Below are 14,920 nucleotides of genomic sequence, written 5' to 3'. Positions count from 1 at the left end.
CTGGAAAACAACCCCATACCATAACTCCTCCTCCACCAAATTTCACACTACCTGTCATGATCCGTGGTCCGGATCATGTTTTGTGTTTTCTGTTAGTTTTGGACTCCTTGAGTTCCTGTTTGTGCACCTCTGAGTTGTTACCATGGCTACGTATTATTCTCACCTGCCTCTTGTGTTCGGGACGCTCACCTGTTGCTAATCAAGAGACATTATTTAAGCCTGCCTTTGCCAGTCAGTCGGTCTGGCTTCTTTCTGTTACGGGTGGGTTGCAGCTCACCCGGGATGCAAACGGACGACTCTGGACAGGACTTGCAGGTAGGAACATGATTTAATCTTGAAAAACTCAAAGAGGTACAAAAACAGAAACCAACAAGGTGTCGATCGCACTTGAAGCTAAGTACTTAGCATGGGCTAGGAGGCAAGCAAAAGTTACGTAACAGTAGCGTGAAGCAAACAAACAAGCCAGACCGACTGACTGGCAAAGGCAGGCTTATATAATGTCTCTTGATTAGCAACAGGTGAGCGTCCCGAACACAAGAGGCAGGTGAAAATAAGACGTAGCCATGGAAACAACTCAGAGGTGCACAAACAGGAACTAAAAGAGTCCAAAACTAACAGAAAACAAAAAAATATGATCTGGACTACGGATCACTCTGTGGCTGAGTTGCTGTTGTTCCCAAACTCTTCCATTTTCTTAAAATAAAGCCAACAGTTGACTTGGGAATATTTAGGAGCGAGGAAATTTCACGACTGGATTTGTTGTTTGTAGAAACAGTCTCCATGCCTAAGTGCTTGATTTGATACACCGGGCCAAGGGATTAGGACACCTGATTCTGATCATTTGGATGGGTGGCCAAATACTTTTGGCAATATATCTTGACAGCCCTAATAGCAGTCCACAATACAATAATATAATTACCTGCGCTGACAGGCTCTAAAGTGAGCGGCGCCGAACTCGCCTCTCCCAGCTGATTGGCAGCTCTCACGTATATTTCCATTTCTGAGAAGAGCACAAAGTCGGAGCGAGGGATGGTGTAGCTGTGGACGCCCGGCGGCAGCTCGTAGGTGCGATTCCGGTTCAGATCCCTGTAATGAAGAACTCATTCAGGGTTAACGTGAGTCCCGGTGGACATTAGCGTTGCACGGAAACAGCCCTCGGAGTATTTACCCAATGTGCGTGTGGAGGGTGTACTTTGTGGGCAGGCGGCTCGCTTGCGGGCTGGCCTCCCAGTCACAGGTCAGGCTTTCCTGGGCGGAGAGGTTGGCCTGACAGCTCAGGTTCTGTGGCGCTGGCGGGGGATCTATCAGTTGCATATTTGGATTCATTGGCAAAACTGGATTTACGCATACTTAGAACCACAAATCCCTTTTAAAGGAATAAAACCACACGCTGGACTGGAAAATAAAATATGCTTCCTCACATCCAGCTCGGATCTCCACCCCTCCGATGATCTGCATGGGCGAGGTAAGGACGCAGCAGGTCAGAGTGGCCCGGCTGTGGTTGAAACTGGGGATGACCACTCGATGGGTTCTGTGGCTCCGGTCGTCCGCGGGGCTGCCGGGAAGGACGAGGTCGTCCAGTCGCCACTCCACATCGGCGGCATGTCCAATCAGGAGCGGGCAGTCGTCGGCGATCACGCAAACGGCTTCCACGGGCGACCCCACTGCCACCACCGAACTGGAGGTGTGGACACTGGCGCACGGCCGAGCGTAACCATCTGTGGTGAATACAGTATTACTACTCTTGGTCCGCCCTGTAATGTACCATTTTTATTTTTATTACCGTTTTCCACCGCGTTCACGTCCGCCGCCACTACCAGCACGACAACCAGTGACACCCACGTGGCCGCCATGATGGCAACAACACCTGTCACACACCCAAAAACAATCATTCTTTCATCGCATCTTTTCATACCCTCACAGAAACTTTCTTTTATGCTGCCCTTTTTGTTTTGTTTTGCTGCAGCTGTTACATATAGTCGTGGTTAAAAGTTGTAAAGAACATCATGTCATGGCTGTCTTATAATTCCAATCATTTCTACAATTCTTATTTTTTTTGTGTTAGAGTGATTGGAGCACATACTTGTTGGTCACAAAAAAACATTCATGAAGTTTGGTTCTTTTATGAATTTATTATGGGTCTACTTGTCAGGTTCAAACACTGATGACATCTATTAAACAAGACAAGAGGCAAAGAATTAAACAGAGACAGAATTCAATTTGGACTCAAATGAGGAGAAATGCGTCAACCTGCTACCTCTTACTGTGTCACCCCCGCTATGGCGAAATATTGTATGCCTCCTTCCTTTATTTGGACTTTCTCTGACTACATATAAACAGCTGCTTCCAAAAGGGAAGTGGGTCGTAAACAGCGTTGCCTTTGGTTACAGAACAGTTCAAAAGAAAAGGTCGTAAACGTTTCACAGAAAGGGTCGTAAAACAGTTCAAAAAGACGTTCGTAAAACAGTTGAAAAAGGAAGTCGCCTGGAGAGGATTCTGGTCCTGCTTCCTCTTTGCTTTTATAGTCCTTGGGTCAGACAATATCTTTCTGTTTGAAACAGGAACCCCTTCAGCTTGCTTCCCCCCTACAGGGGTTAGGGTTAGGGTTAGGGTTAGGTTTGGGTTAGGGTTAGGGTTAGGGGTTAGGGTTAGGGTTAGGTTTGGGTTAGGGTTAGGGTTAGGGTTAGGGGTTAGGGTTAGGGTTAGGGTTCGGGTTAGGGTTAGTTTAGGGTTAGGGTTAGGGTTAGGGTTAGGGTTAAGGTTAGGGTTAGGGTTAGGGTTAGGGTTAGGGTTAGGGTTGGGGTTGGGTTTAGGGTTAGGGTTAGGGTTAGGGTTGGGTGTTAGGGTTAGGGTTAGGGGTTAGGGTTAGGGTTAGGGTTAGGGTAGGGTTAGGGTTAGGGTTAGGGTTAGGGTTGGGGTTAGGGTTAGGGTTAGGGTTGGGTGTTAGGGTTAGGGTTAGGGTTAGGGTTAGGGGTTAGGGTTAGGGGTTAGGGTTAGGGTTAGGTTTGGGTTAGGTTTAAGGTTAGGGTTAGGGTTAGGGTTGGGGTTGGGGTTAGGGTTAGGGTTAGGGTTGGGTGTTAGGGTTAGGGTTAGGGTTAGGGTTAGGGGTTAGGTTTATGGTAAGGATTTAGGGTTAGGGTTAGGGTTAGGGCTAGGGTTAGGGTTAGGGTTAGGGTTAGGGTTAGGGTTAGGGTTAGGGTTGGGGTTAGGGTTAGGGTAGGGGTTGGGGTTAGGGTTAGTGGAGTTTTACGAGCCTTACTCTTAGTAGGTTCAAAGACAGCTTTTGTCTTCTTACCGGGCACTCAATGTAACACAAAGTTTTTGTGATAACTCAGAAACAATTATTCTAACATTTCCCTCCTGTTTATCACATAAACTTCGACGAAACATGTATATTGGTCAACATAAAGAAGTATCAATTATACTTGCATGCTACTTAGAATCCAAGGCAGAAGCGTACTTGAAAGTGCCCAGTAAGAAACGTGTCCGCATCATTCAACTTACTGTGTCGCAGTCTTAACTTTATGAATTATTGTGGCCGCTAGGTGTCGCCAAAAAATGATTACCACTCAACTTCAACTTAAAGACAGCATAAGTTCCTTCCGGTTGGTTGATGTGGATAGGTTTATAAGTCACTCTTACCATTGTTCTCTGTTTCACGATTTTCACTTGATTAAGCTTGTTCTCACAAAGAAAATAAACAGTTGTGGTCAAAACCTTACATACACTTGTAAAGAACATCATGTCATGGCTGTCTTGGGTTTCCAATCATTTCTACAACTCTTATTTTTTTGTGATAGAGTGATTGGAGCACATACTTGGTCACAAAAAAAACATTCATGAAGTTTGGTTCTTTTATGAATTTATTATGGGTCTACTGAACATGTGAGCAAATCTGCTGGGTCAAACCTAACTGTCAGAATAATTGTATCTAAGTTATCACAAAACTTTGTGTTTCAATGAGTTCCCGGCGAGCAGACAAAAGCTGTCTTTGATCCTACCAATCAAAAGGCTTGTAAAACTCCACCGTGTAGGATGGGAAGCGACATGAAGGTGTCGGCTTTTTTGATCTATTGTAATCCACAGGAAGATTTTGTCTTGACCCGAGATCTACAAAGTGGAGAGTAAGCAGGACCTGACCCCCCCTCCAGGCACCTTTTCTTTGAACTGTTTTGTAACCAAAGGCGACGGCTGTTTACGACCCCCCTTCCTTTAGAAACAGCTGTTGCCATGTAATTAGGGAAAGTCCAAATAAAAGAGGAGGCGCGCAACCTTTTGTCAGAGCATGGTGGAAGACTGTTCAAAGAGCTAAATTGAATTCTGTCTCTGTTTAATTCCTTGCTTCTTGTCTGTTTAATAGATGTCATCAGTGTTTGAACCTGACACTAACACTGACTACTCTAAAGTTTACTGTCTGCACTCCTGTATTGTCCATTGCGAAGACATAACGAGATGTTTGCTGAAATGCAGCTAAAAGCTCCACGTCATGTTACACATTAAGGAGCGTCTTCAGTTGGAGGGTTTTGTGCTAGCGCAGGAGCTAAGTAGCATAGCAACAGTGCGTCGTCATTGACACGAGAATGAACTCACCATTCCAAAAAACATGAAATCTTCGCTGAAGTTTGAAGCTTTCTTGTATCGGCACTGCTCTGGAGGAATAAAAACACAAATAAATTACCGGAAAACTCCAGTTAAAAAATAGCGTTATTTAAAAAAAAAGTTTTTTAATTTTCTTATATTTTTTGAGGGGGTATGGAAAAAGTGTCTGTTTCTCATTACCTGTATTATGACTTCCCTATCAAATTAATAAACATTTTTTATTTTTTTTTAAAAGATGTGAAATTAACACACAATGCTACATGCTAACGTATCATGAAGTAAGCTTTTTTCGACATGAACCAAAATTGAAACTAGCCATTGCCTACTTAATTGTGACTTTGCAAAGTGACATTTGAGCTCTGCTTCTTCCTACACCTTTTCGAGACATGCTGTAATGAAAAAGTGGAAATATGTGATGTGCCCTATTGTAGTTGTGTGCACGTTCGAAATAAACTAACACCATAACTATAAAAAAAATGAATAAAATAAAAATTAGCGTACAAGTCCAACTGTAGACTTTATTTAAAGGGACAGTGCATATTATTGAACATCAGTATTTTTGATAACCACACCGACTTTGACAGTATGACAATAACATATACAAAGAATACAACACATACATCAGCCGATCTCATGAGGCTTTTCAGTTGGCTCAGCAGGGGGCGATAGTGAGGCGTTACGTGTCACAAGAGTAATAGTTTTGCATCTTTCACAGCATAGGTGTCAAACTCAAGGCCCGGGGGCCAGATCTGGCCAGCAACATCATTTTATCTGGCCCTCAAACACCTGGAAATGATATGTGTCAATAAAGTACTTCATATTTTCTGACTAAATTTAATGGATTTTTTTACATTGCATGCTTCTTAAACTTTAATAGTATCCAATATTGCAACAAATATTACAGTATATTTTTAATACTTTCCAAACGTGTTTTCGTCTGAATAAAAATACTTCAACTTTACAGCAAACTACCCATCAATAAATAAAAATGACAATACATTTTACGTTGTTCTTTACAGCATATTACTGTAAATTGAAAAGAAAAACTACCAGTTTTTTTGCATAACAATTCTGTTGACTGAGCTTCCAGTTTTTGACTGTAAAATCTACGGTTGTCGTTTTTAACGGTGTATTACTGTAAATGGAACGACGGTACATTTGTTTTTACAGTAAAAAAACTGGCAGCTAAGTTGCCAGCAGTGTTGGGACTAACGCGTTACAAAGTACCGCCGCTATTTTCGGCGGTAACTAGTAGTCTAACGCGTTATTTTTTATATTCAGTAACTCAGTTACCGTTACTACATGATGCGTTACTGCGTTATTTTACGTTATTTTTTATATAGTGTCGGCTAGAAACTGAGAAGATCTGAGTGTGTTTTATTGGAGGGTTGCAGTGTCGTCCTTCTCAATCAAGAAGCTGTGTGTGTGAGGGGGGGGGGGGGGCGTGTCTGTGTTTACTAACAAGACATCATTGCATCATTAAGATGGAGATATTCTCACTACTTTTCTTTTGTCGAGCACAAACAAAATAACATTTTAGTTAAATGTAAGTTGTGTCTTGGAGCAAAGATCCAATCTACTGCCCAAAACAGCAATTCAAATCTGCTGAAACAGCTACAAAAGCAACATGCTTTGACGAAGCTAGTAAAGAGAGACACACTTCACCTCCACCTCCACCTAAGGATTTTAACGGAGGCACTGCTAGCCAGGACAACATTGATAGAGCCATTGCAGCGTATGTGCTAGAAGATATGCAGGCTATTTCTACAGTGGAGTCACCCGCTTTCAGGCAGCTAATTAGCATGATAGCGGGCGTCAAACGGCAAATGGCACGAAAACATTTTCCAAGTACCTGGACACAGTGGACAGTGAGTACATAAACATTGAAAGAAAGCTAAAGAAGAAACTCCAAACTCTGCCTCTGCTCATCATTCAGCACTGAAGGTACACACTCTGTCAATTCTCTTATATACTCTTTCATTCTAGACTTCTAGAGTGTTTGATTATCACATCACTCTAAATGTATAGACTATAAATAAAGAGGGATCCTAGTGGGCCAGGCCAATCTTTCATTTTCTCTAAACTAAACTTGGGAAATGCGTAGAGTGTTCTGGGCTTCACTGAAGACATGATTTTATTTCACAATTCCTTGAGAGAAAAAAGGCCTGCTTAGGCGTGTGTATGTAGTGTGTGTCTTTGTGTATGTAGTGTGTGTGCTGTATAAAGTGACATGACATATAATCATGTCATGTGTGCCTTCCTTGGGTGAAGTCAGCTTTACAGCTATGTTGTTATTATGCGGTTTGTTACTTATGTATGTTATGTTGCAGCTAGTTCAAATACTTTTGTCAATTTGTTCTGGCCTGAAATAAATTGGCCCTTTGGAACATATCTTTGTCTTTGTGTGTTGTATGTAGACCACATTGTTTGTGTGTTGTATGTAGAGCACATTGTTTGTGTGTTGTATGTAGACCACATTGTTTGTGTGTTGTATGTAGACCACATTGTTTGTGTGTTGGATGTAGACCACATTGTTTGTGTGTTGGATGTAGAGCACATTGTTTGTGTGTTGTATGTAGAGCACATTGTTTGTGTGTTGTATGTAGACCACATTGTTTGTGTGTTGTATGTAGACCACATTGTTTGTGTGTTGTATGTAGAGCACATTGTTTGTGTGTTGTATGTAGAGCACATTGTTTGTGTGTTGTATGTAGACCACATTGTTTGTGTGTTGTATGTAGACCACATTGTTTGTGTGTTGTATGTAGACCACATTGTTTGTGTGTTGTATGTAGACCACATTGTTTGTGTGTTGGATGTAGAGCACATTGTTTGTGTGTTGTATGTAGAGCACATTGTTTGTGTGTTGTATGTAGACCACATTGTTTGTGTGTTGTATGTAGACCACATTGTTTGTGTGTTGTATGTAGAGCACATTGTTTGTGTGTTGTATGTAGAGCACATTGTTTGTGTGTTGTATGTAGACCACATTGTTTGTGTGTTGTATGTAGACCACATTGTTTGTGTGTTGGATGTAGACCACATTGTTTGTGTGTTGTATGTAGACCACATTGTTTGTGTGTTGGATGTAGAGCACATTGTTTGTGTGTTGTATGTAGAGCACATTGTTTGTGTGTTGTATGTAGACCACATTGTTTGTGTGTTGTATGTAGACCACATTGTTTGTGTGTTGTATGTAGAGCACATTGTTTGTGTGTTGTATGTAGACCACATTGTTTGTGTGTTGTATGTAGACCACATTGTTTGTGTGTTGTATGTAGACCACATTGTTTGTGTGTTGGATGTAGACCACATTGTTTGTGTGTTGTATGTAGACCACATTGTTTGTGTGTTGGATGTAGAGCACATTGTTTGTGTGTTGTATGTAGAGCACATTGTTTGTGTGTTGTATGTAGACCACATTGTTTGTGTGTTGTATGTAGACCACATTGTTTGTGTGTTGTATGTAGAGCACATTGTTTGTGTGTTGTATGTAGACCACATTGTTTGTGTGTTGTATGTAGACCACATTGTTTGTGTGTTGTATGTAGACCACATTGTTTGTGTGTTGTATGTAGACCACATTGTTTGTGTGTTGTATGTAGAGCACATTGTTTGTGTGTTGTATGTAGACCACATTGTTTGTGTGTTGTATGTAGACCACATTGTTTGTGTGTTGTATGTAGAGCACATTGTTTGTGTGTTGTATGTAGAGCACATTGTTTGTGTGTTGTATGTAGACCACATTGTTTGTGTGTTGTATGTAGAGCACATTGTTTGTGTGTTGTATGTAGACCACATTGTTTGTGTGTTGTATGTAGACCACATTGTTTGTGTGTTGTATGTAGACCACATTGTTTGTGTGTTGGATGTAGAGCACATTGTTTGTGTGTTGTATGTAGAGCACATTGTTTGTGTGTTGTATGTAGACCACATTGTTTGTGTGTTGTATGTAGAGCACATTGTTTGTGTGTTGTATGTAGACCACATTGTTTGTGTGTTGTACGTAGAGCACATTGCTTAGCAGAGTTGAGTGGTGCAAATGCATGTCAAGTTGATCAACACATTGTATTATTCTCCAGTGCAATAACAGTACTGAAATGAAGGCTAAAAGGGCATTAATGGGAGCCTTAAAAAAAAGAAAAAAAGAGGTAACTAAGTAGTTACTTTTCACAGTAACGCATGACTTTTTAGTGTAAGTAACTGAGTTAGTAACTGAGTTACTTTTGAAATAAAAGTAACTACCATTATGCGTGGACAGCACCTTTTAGCTCTTATTTCCAAAATTGTGTACACTACTGAATTGGGGTCTTAAGGCCACTTATGTGGACACTTATACTGCCATCTGGTGGTGTCAGAAGAGTATAACATACAATGGAATTTGTAAAAAAAAGTGTAAAAAAAAAAAAAGAGCATGTCACTACACATGAAGTACACGCATACTTGCCAACATTGAGACCTCCGATATCGGGAGGGGGGTGGGGGGGGGGGGCGTGGGGCGTGGTTAAGAGGAGAGTATAGAATTAACCAACTCAGGTATTTCATATATATATATATATATATATATATATATATATATATATATATATATATATATATATATATATATATATATATATATATATATATATATATATATATATATATATATATATATATATGAATGAAATACTTGACTTTCAGTGAATTCTAGCTATATATATATATTTATTTTATTTTATTATACATATAAATAAAATAAATACTTGAATGTCAGTGTTCCGGAGGCTATCCAGTAGATGGCAGCATTGTCCCGTTTAAATTCTCCGTTCATGAATGAGTATATAATTTCGGCCACCGTGTTCAATGGAGAAGTCTGTTCTACAAAATGTACAGGCAACATACATACACCTTCCCCTTCGAACTGTCCTGGATGAACTAAAATTCTTGTTTCCATTCGTTTTGGAACTTGCAAGCGTATTTCTTCATCTTGCTCGGCGACGGCGTCGCCATGTCTGTAACTTCCTCGTTCTTCTGCCTCGTCTGCTTGTTGTGTGCGCAGTTGTGCACTCTACTCTCTAAAAGCCCTAGATGTTATGACGTCATTGGGCAGGCAAGCTGTTTATATTGTGGAAAAGCCGACGTGAGAACAGGCTGTCCCCGCTCAGGTCCGCATTGGGCCACGCCCCCTCCAGCTCCGGCTGAATACCGGGAGTTTGTCAGGAGAACATTTCTGCCGGGAGGTTATCGGGAGAGGCGCTGAATACCGGGAGTCTCCCGCTAAAAACGGGAGGGTTGGCAAGTATGAGTACACGTTTGTGTACTTATGGACTAAGTACATCATATCAAAAGATGATTCTTAGTTGTTATTCTAATTAGGGTCCAATAAGCCTAAATAGCAAACAGAAATAAAAAAAAAGCATGTAAACAAACAGTTTAGGCCATAAGAGGTTAAGGTATTTTTTGGGTTCATTGAGGTTAGCTATTTTTACTTTTTTTGGAAAGTCTTGACAAGCCGAATTTTCTTGTTCTATTGGCAGATAATTTTGCTTAGTTCAAATAAAATACCCCTCATTTTTTAATTTTTTTTTTCTTGTTTTTGAACACTGACTTTTTGCAGTGTAGCCGCAAGAAAGCCCCCCGAAAAGGATTTGTTACTTCAAATTAGAGATGTCCGATAATGGCTTTTTGCCGATATCCGATATTCCGATATTGTCCAACTCTTTAATTACCGATACCGATATCAACCGATACCGATATCAACCGATATATGCAGTCGTGGAATTAACACATTATGCCTAATTTGGACAACCATGTATGGTGAAGATAAGGTCCTTTTTAAAAAAAAAAAAAAAAGATAACTAAATTAAAAACATTTTCTTGAATAAAAAAGAAAGTAAAACAATATAAAAACAGTTACATAGAAACTAGTAATTAATGAAAATGAGTAAAATGAAGTGTTAAAGGTTAGTACTATTAGTGGAGCAGCAGCACGCACAATCATGTGTGCTTACGGACTGTATCCCTTGCAGACTGTATTGATATATATTGATATATAATGTAGGAAGCAGAATATTGATAACAGAAAGAAATGGGGGGAGGGAGGTTTTTTGGGTTGGTGCACTAATTGTAAGTGTATCTTGTGTTTTTTATGTTGATTTAATTAAAAAAACAACAACAAACAAACAAAAAAAACCCGATACAGATAATAAAAAAAACGATAACGATAATTTCCGATATTACATTTTAACGCATTTATCGGCCGATATTATCGGACATCCCTACTTCAAATATTAATTGAGCTCATTCCAAAATGATTCACCTGGGAGAATTGCTCTTCCTTATCAACCTGGCGCATGAAAGACCTCCTAAATCGCCTCGCTTCCCCCCCCCCCCCATTTTCCCAGGTCTGATTACCTTCAGCAGGTAGTTCAGCCTGAGGTGCAATTGAGGAACAACAGAAGGAAAGTCTACCTTTTTTTTTTTTGGTGAGCGAGCACATTTGATATAAAAAGAGACTTAATTACACCAACGTCTGTCGTCAATGATCGTACTACAGCCGCCATGTTTCCTCCCCCCTGCTGTTCCAGGAGGTTCCCTTCATTGCCACACTTTCAGGATTTAGCAACATCCTTGACACATTACACACTCCTCACCACTTCCCCTTTTTTTTTTTTTTTACCTTATTTCTCACTACTTAGGCTTGTAAGAAAAATACGTTTTTGATTTGTCTAAACCAGGGGTCGGCAACCCAAAATGTTGAAAGAGCCATATGGGTGAGGGTCGACATCCGGGCAACTGAGCTACATACGGGTTCTTGGAGCCATAGCCACCAGACTGGCGTTGAAAACAAACCGATGCCATTACTCTTTAACCTGTCGACCTACGCTGGTTAAACCCGTCATTCTGCCTCCAAAATGCCGAAAAACGGTGTTGTTTTTGGTTGTGCTAACCACAACTGGAAACAGGGAAAACAAATGTTGTATTTTGTTCTGCCAAAGCGTGATAAAAGCCCACAGAGACGAGACAAATGGCTCGCAGCTTTACACCGGGAAAACGAGGTCGGTTCTCACTGGAGTCCCCCAAAGTCCCGGGTCGTGTGTTCGGATCACTTCGTTTCTGGTAAATATAAGGAACAAAAATCCACCTTCTTAACCACAACTTGGCTATACCGTCCGTGCTAATGTTGTACCTGTTGAATTTTTACCTTATAACGTTCGACAGCTGAAGTTGTTGTTGTACAAAAATAACATGTGGTATATACTATATAGTCTATAGCCTAGCTAGCTATTTTCGAAAACCGGACAACGAGAGGATACCAAAGGCAGCGTTAAGATGGACACCACCGGGAAAACGTAAGCCAGGGCGGCCAAAGAACACCTGGCGAAGAACAGTTGTACTTAAACAATACATGTAGCCCTCAAATCTCTCAATATTTTATACACTAACACTTGATCTTGTTGTTGATAACTTCCGCGTCTCTTTCTTAGTAGCGCGCAGGCTAAGCTAACTAGCAAGCTAAGCTAAGCCTGAGAAGCTTTAAAGTTCACTGAGACGAGTCTGACGCAAATAATACATTTTGGTTTTTTTCACACGATATGCGAATAAGTAAAAATGCGTAAATGAAGGATTTAACGCCGACTTCCAAGCCACAACGCTCGTTAAATGCTTTTTCTGTCAATGCTGTGTTCGCTGTGAGCTGCTTTGTTTTCAACCAATTCCCGGTTGCTAGGGGATTGGTAGGCGGAAGTGACGTAGGTCCGCCCTCACCCATAGGCGCCAAAAATACAAAAACAAATCTGTCTGGAGCCGCAAAAAATTAAATGCCATATTGCATACAGATAGTGTGTCATGAGATATACATTGAATTAAGATGACTTAAAGGAAACTAAATGACCTCAAATATAGCTACAGATGAGGCATAATGATGCAATATGTACATATAGCTAGCCTAAATAGCATGTTAGCATCGATTAGCTTGCAGTCATGCAGTGACCAAATATGTCAAGTCAATAACATCAACAAAACTCACCTTTGTGCACTCACGCACAACGTTAAAAGTGTGGTGGACAAAATGAGACAGAATAAAAAGTGGCATAAAACACGTCCTAGAAAGTCGGAGAAAGTTATACATGTAAACAAACTACGGTGAGTTCAAGGACCGCCAAAATTAGTAGGACAAAACGGCGCTCGCCAAATACTCGAATCAGTGAAGTCTGTTTAATATAAACAGTGTGCTTTATAAGAATTAGTGTCATGTTTGTCCTCCTACACAAACCATATTAAAACAAAAAATATGTTTTTTTCCCCTCATCTTTTTCTATTTTTCATACATTTTTGAAAAAGCTCCACAGAGCCACTAGGGCGGCGCTAAAGAGCCACGAGCGGCTCTAGAGCCGCGGGTTGCCGACCCCTGGTCTAAACCAAAAAATGCATACAAACTTTGGGTACCAACATTTGTCTGATATGTAATAATAGAGTGGTGGTCAAAAGTGTACATAGACTTGTAAAGAACATCATGTCATGGCTGTCTTGAGTTTACAATCATTTCTACAACTCTTATTTTGTTGTGATGTAGTGATTGGAGCACATACTTGTTGCTCAGAAAAAACATTCATGAAGTTTGCTTCTTTTATGAATTTATTATGTGTCTACTGAAAATGTGAGGGTCAAAAGTATACATACAGCAATGTTAATATTTGCTTACATGTCCCTTGGCAAGTTTACCTGCAATAAGGCGCTTTTGGTAGCCATCCACAAGCTTCGGCTTGAATTTTTTAACCCCTAACCCTAACCTTAACCCCCAGGCCTGGCCCTAACCAATCTGGCGCCCTAGGCAAGATTTTAGGTGGCGCCCCCCCACACATCGGCAGTGAAGTGTACATACTCACAAGAAATCGAATAGCTTTGTAATTGACCTTTGTTTTTAACTTAAAGAAAGCAAATTAACATATTATATAAGAATGTTATGTTATGATTATCTTTAACCGAATCACAGCAGTGCTCAAATTAAAAAAACAGCATTCCCTCTCATGTGATATTGCTTAATTAACATTAATGATGTGCACTTTAACAACTAGGCTTACAACTATACCTAATATATAAAGGGGTGGAAAAGTGACTATTAACTGCAGGGCCAACATTAGCTAACCAGAAGGCAATAACAATGTAAACAAAAAACACCTGCTTAAAAGATCGAATACAAATGTCCCTGAGGAATGTAAGGTGGGAGTACTGTAATTACCTAACGTTACATTATTATTTTCCATAACAATTTAGCCCCCTCCACAATATTAACCCGACGTTAAAACAGAACTAGCTATTTATTGATTAGCAATTGCCGAATCATGTAGCATTAGCTTAATGTTAAAAAGCCAGGTTACTATCACATTCTGTAACAGACAAATAATTTCATGTTGGCTAACGTTACCTACCTGCTACCTCTGTCTTTTTCTCGTTTCTCCTCCTCTTCTTTTCTATTTTTTATTGGCGCTCTGTTCTTCTCCCTACGTCCGTGCACACATCGGCGTTTTAAAAAGTCATACATTTTACTTTTTGTAACCGATACCGATAATTTTGAAACCGATACCGATAATTTCCGATATTACATTTTAAAGCATTTATCGGCCGATAATATCGGCAGTCCGATATTATCGGATATCCCTAGTTTGGGGTCATTGTCCTGTTGGAGCACCCAACTGCGCCCAAGACCCAACCTCCGGGGCTGATGATTTTTAGGTTGAATTTGGAGGTAATCCTCCTTTTTCATCGTCCCATTTACTCTCTTTAAAGCACCAGCTCCATTGGCAGCAAAACAGGCCCAGAGCATAATACTACCACCACCATGCTTGACGGTAGGGCAGGTGTTCCTGGGATTAAAGGCCTCACCTTTTCTCCTCCAAACATATTGCTGGGTATTGTGGCCAAACAGCTCAAATTTTGTATCATCTGACACCACATGGACAAAGATAAGACCTTCTGGAGGAAAGTTCTGTGGTCAGAAGAAACACACATTTAGCTGTTTGGTCACAATACAATAATTGGACAACGCTGAAGAAACAAGTCCATGTCAGAAAACCAACAAATTTAGCTAACCTGCACCAATTTTGTCAAGAGGAGTGGTCAACCTAAAATCATCAGCCCGGAGGTTGGGTCTTGGGCGCAGTTGGGTGCTCCAACAGGACAATGACCCCAAACACACGTCAAAAGTGGTAAAGGAATGGCTAAATCAGGCTAGAATGAAGGTTTTAGAATGGCCTTCGCAAAGTCCTGACTTAAACGTGTGGACAATGCTGAAGAAACAAGTCCATGTTAGAAAACCAACAAATGTAGCTTTTGATTT

The 14,920-nt window shown here is 40.6% G+C and overlaps 1 protein-coding gene across 3 annotated transcripts in view; it reads right to left on the bottom strand.

Annotated features, from left to right (window-relative positions):
• The window catches only part of LOC133660552 (granulocyte colony-stimulating factor receptor-like), a 34,305-nt gene that overhangs the window by 17,596 nt on the left and 1,789 nt on the right, over positions 1-14,920 (bottom strand). For 2 of the 3 annotated variants that reach the window (XM_062064096.1, XM_062064098.1), the window contains exons 2-6: positions 4,591-4,649; positions 1,784-1,867; positions 1,422-1,718; positions 1,169-1,301; positions 920-1,086 (exon numbers count right to left, since the gene is read on the bottom strand). In XM_062064096.1, coding sequence (XP_061920080.1) covers positions 920-1,086; positions 1,169-1,301; positions 1,422-1,718; positions 1,784-1,853 — 667 coding nt within the window. In that variant the 5' untranslated portion in view covers positions 1,854-1,867; positions 4,591-4,649. The remainder of the gene's footprint in view (positions 1-919; positions 1,087-1,168; positions 1,302-1,421; positions 1,719-1,783; positions 1,868-4,590; positions 4,650-14,920) is intronic. The other variant, XM_062064097.1, reaches the window with a different exon arrangement.

This window comes from Entelurus aequoreus, linkage group LG11 (assembly GCF_033978785.1).
Source record: "Entelurus aequoreus isolate RoL-2023_Sb linkage group LG11, RoL_Eaeq_v1.1, whole genome shotgun sequence".
Taxonomy (NCBI): Eukaryota; Metazoa; Chordata; class Actinopteri; order Syngnathiformes; family Syngnathidae; genus Entelurus; species Entelurus aequoreus.
The sequence above is the reverse complement of the archived record's forward strand: the minus strand, read 5'-3'. Positions and strand labels throughout refer to the sequence as shown.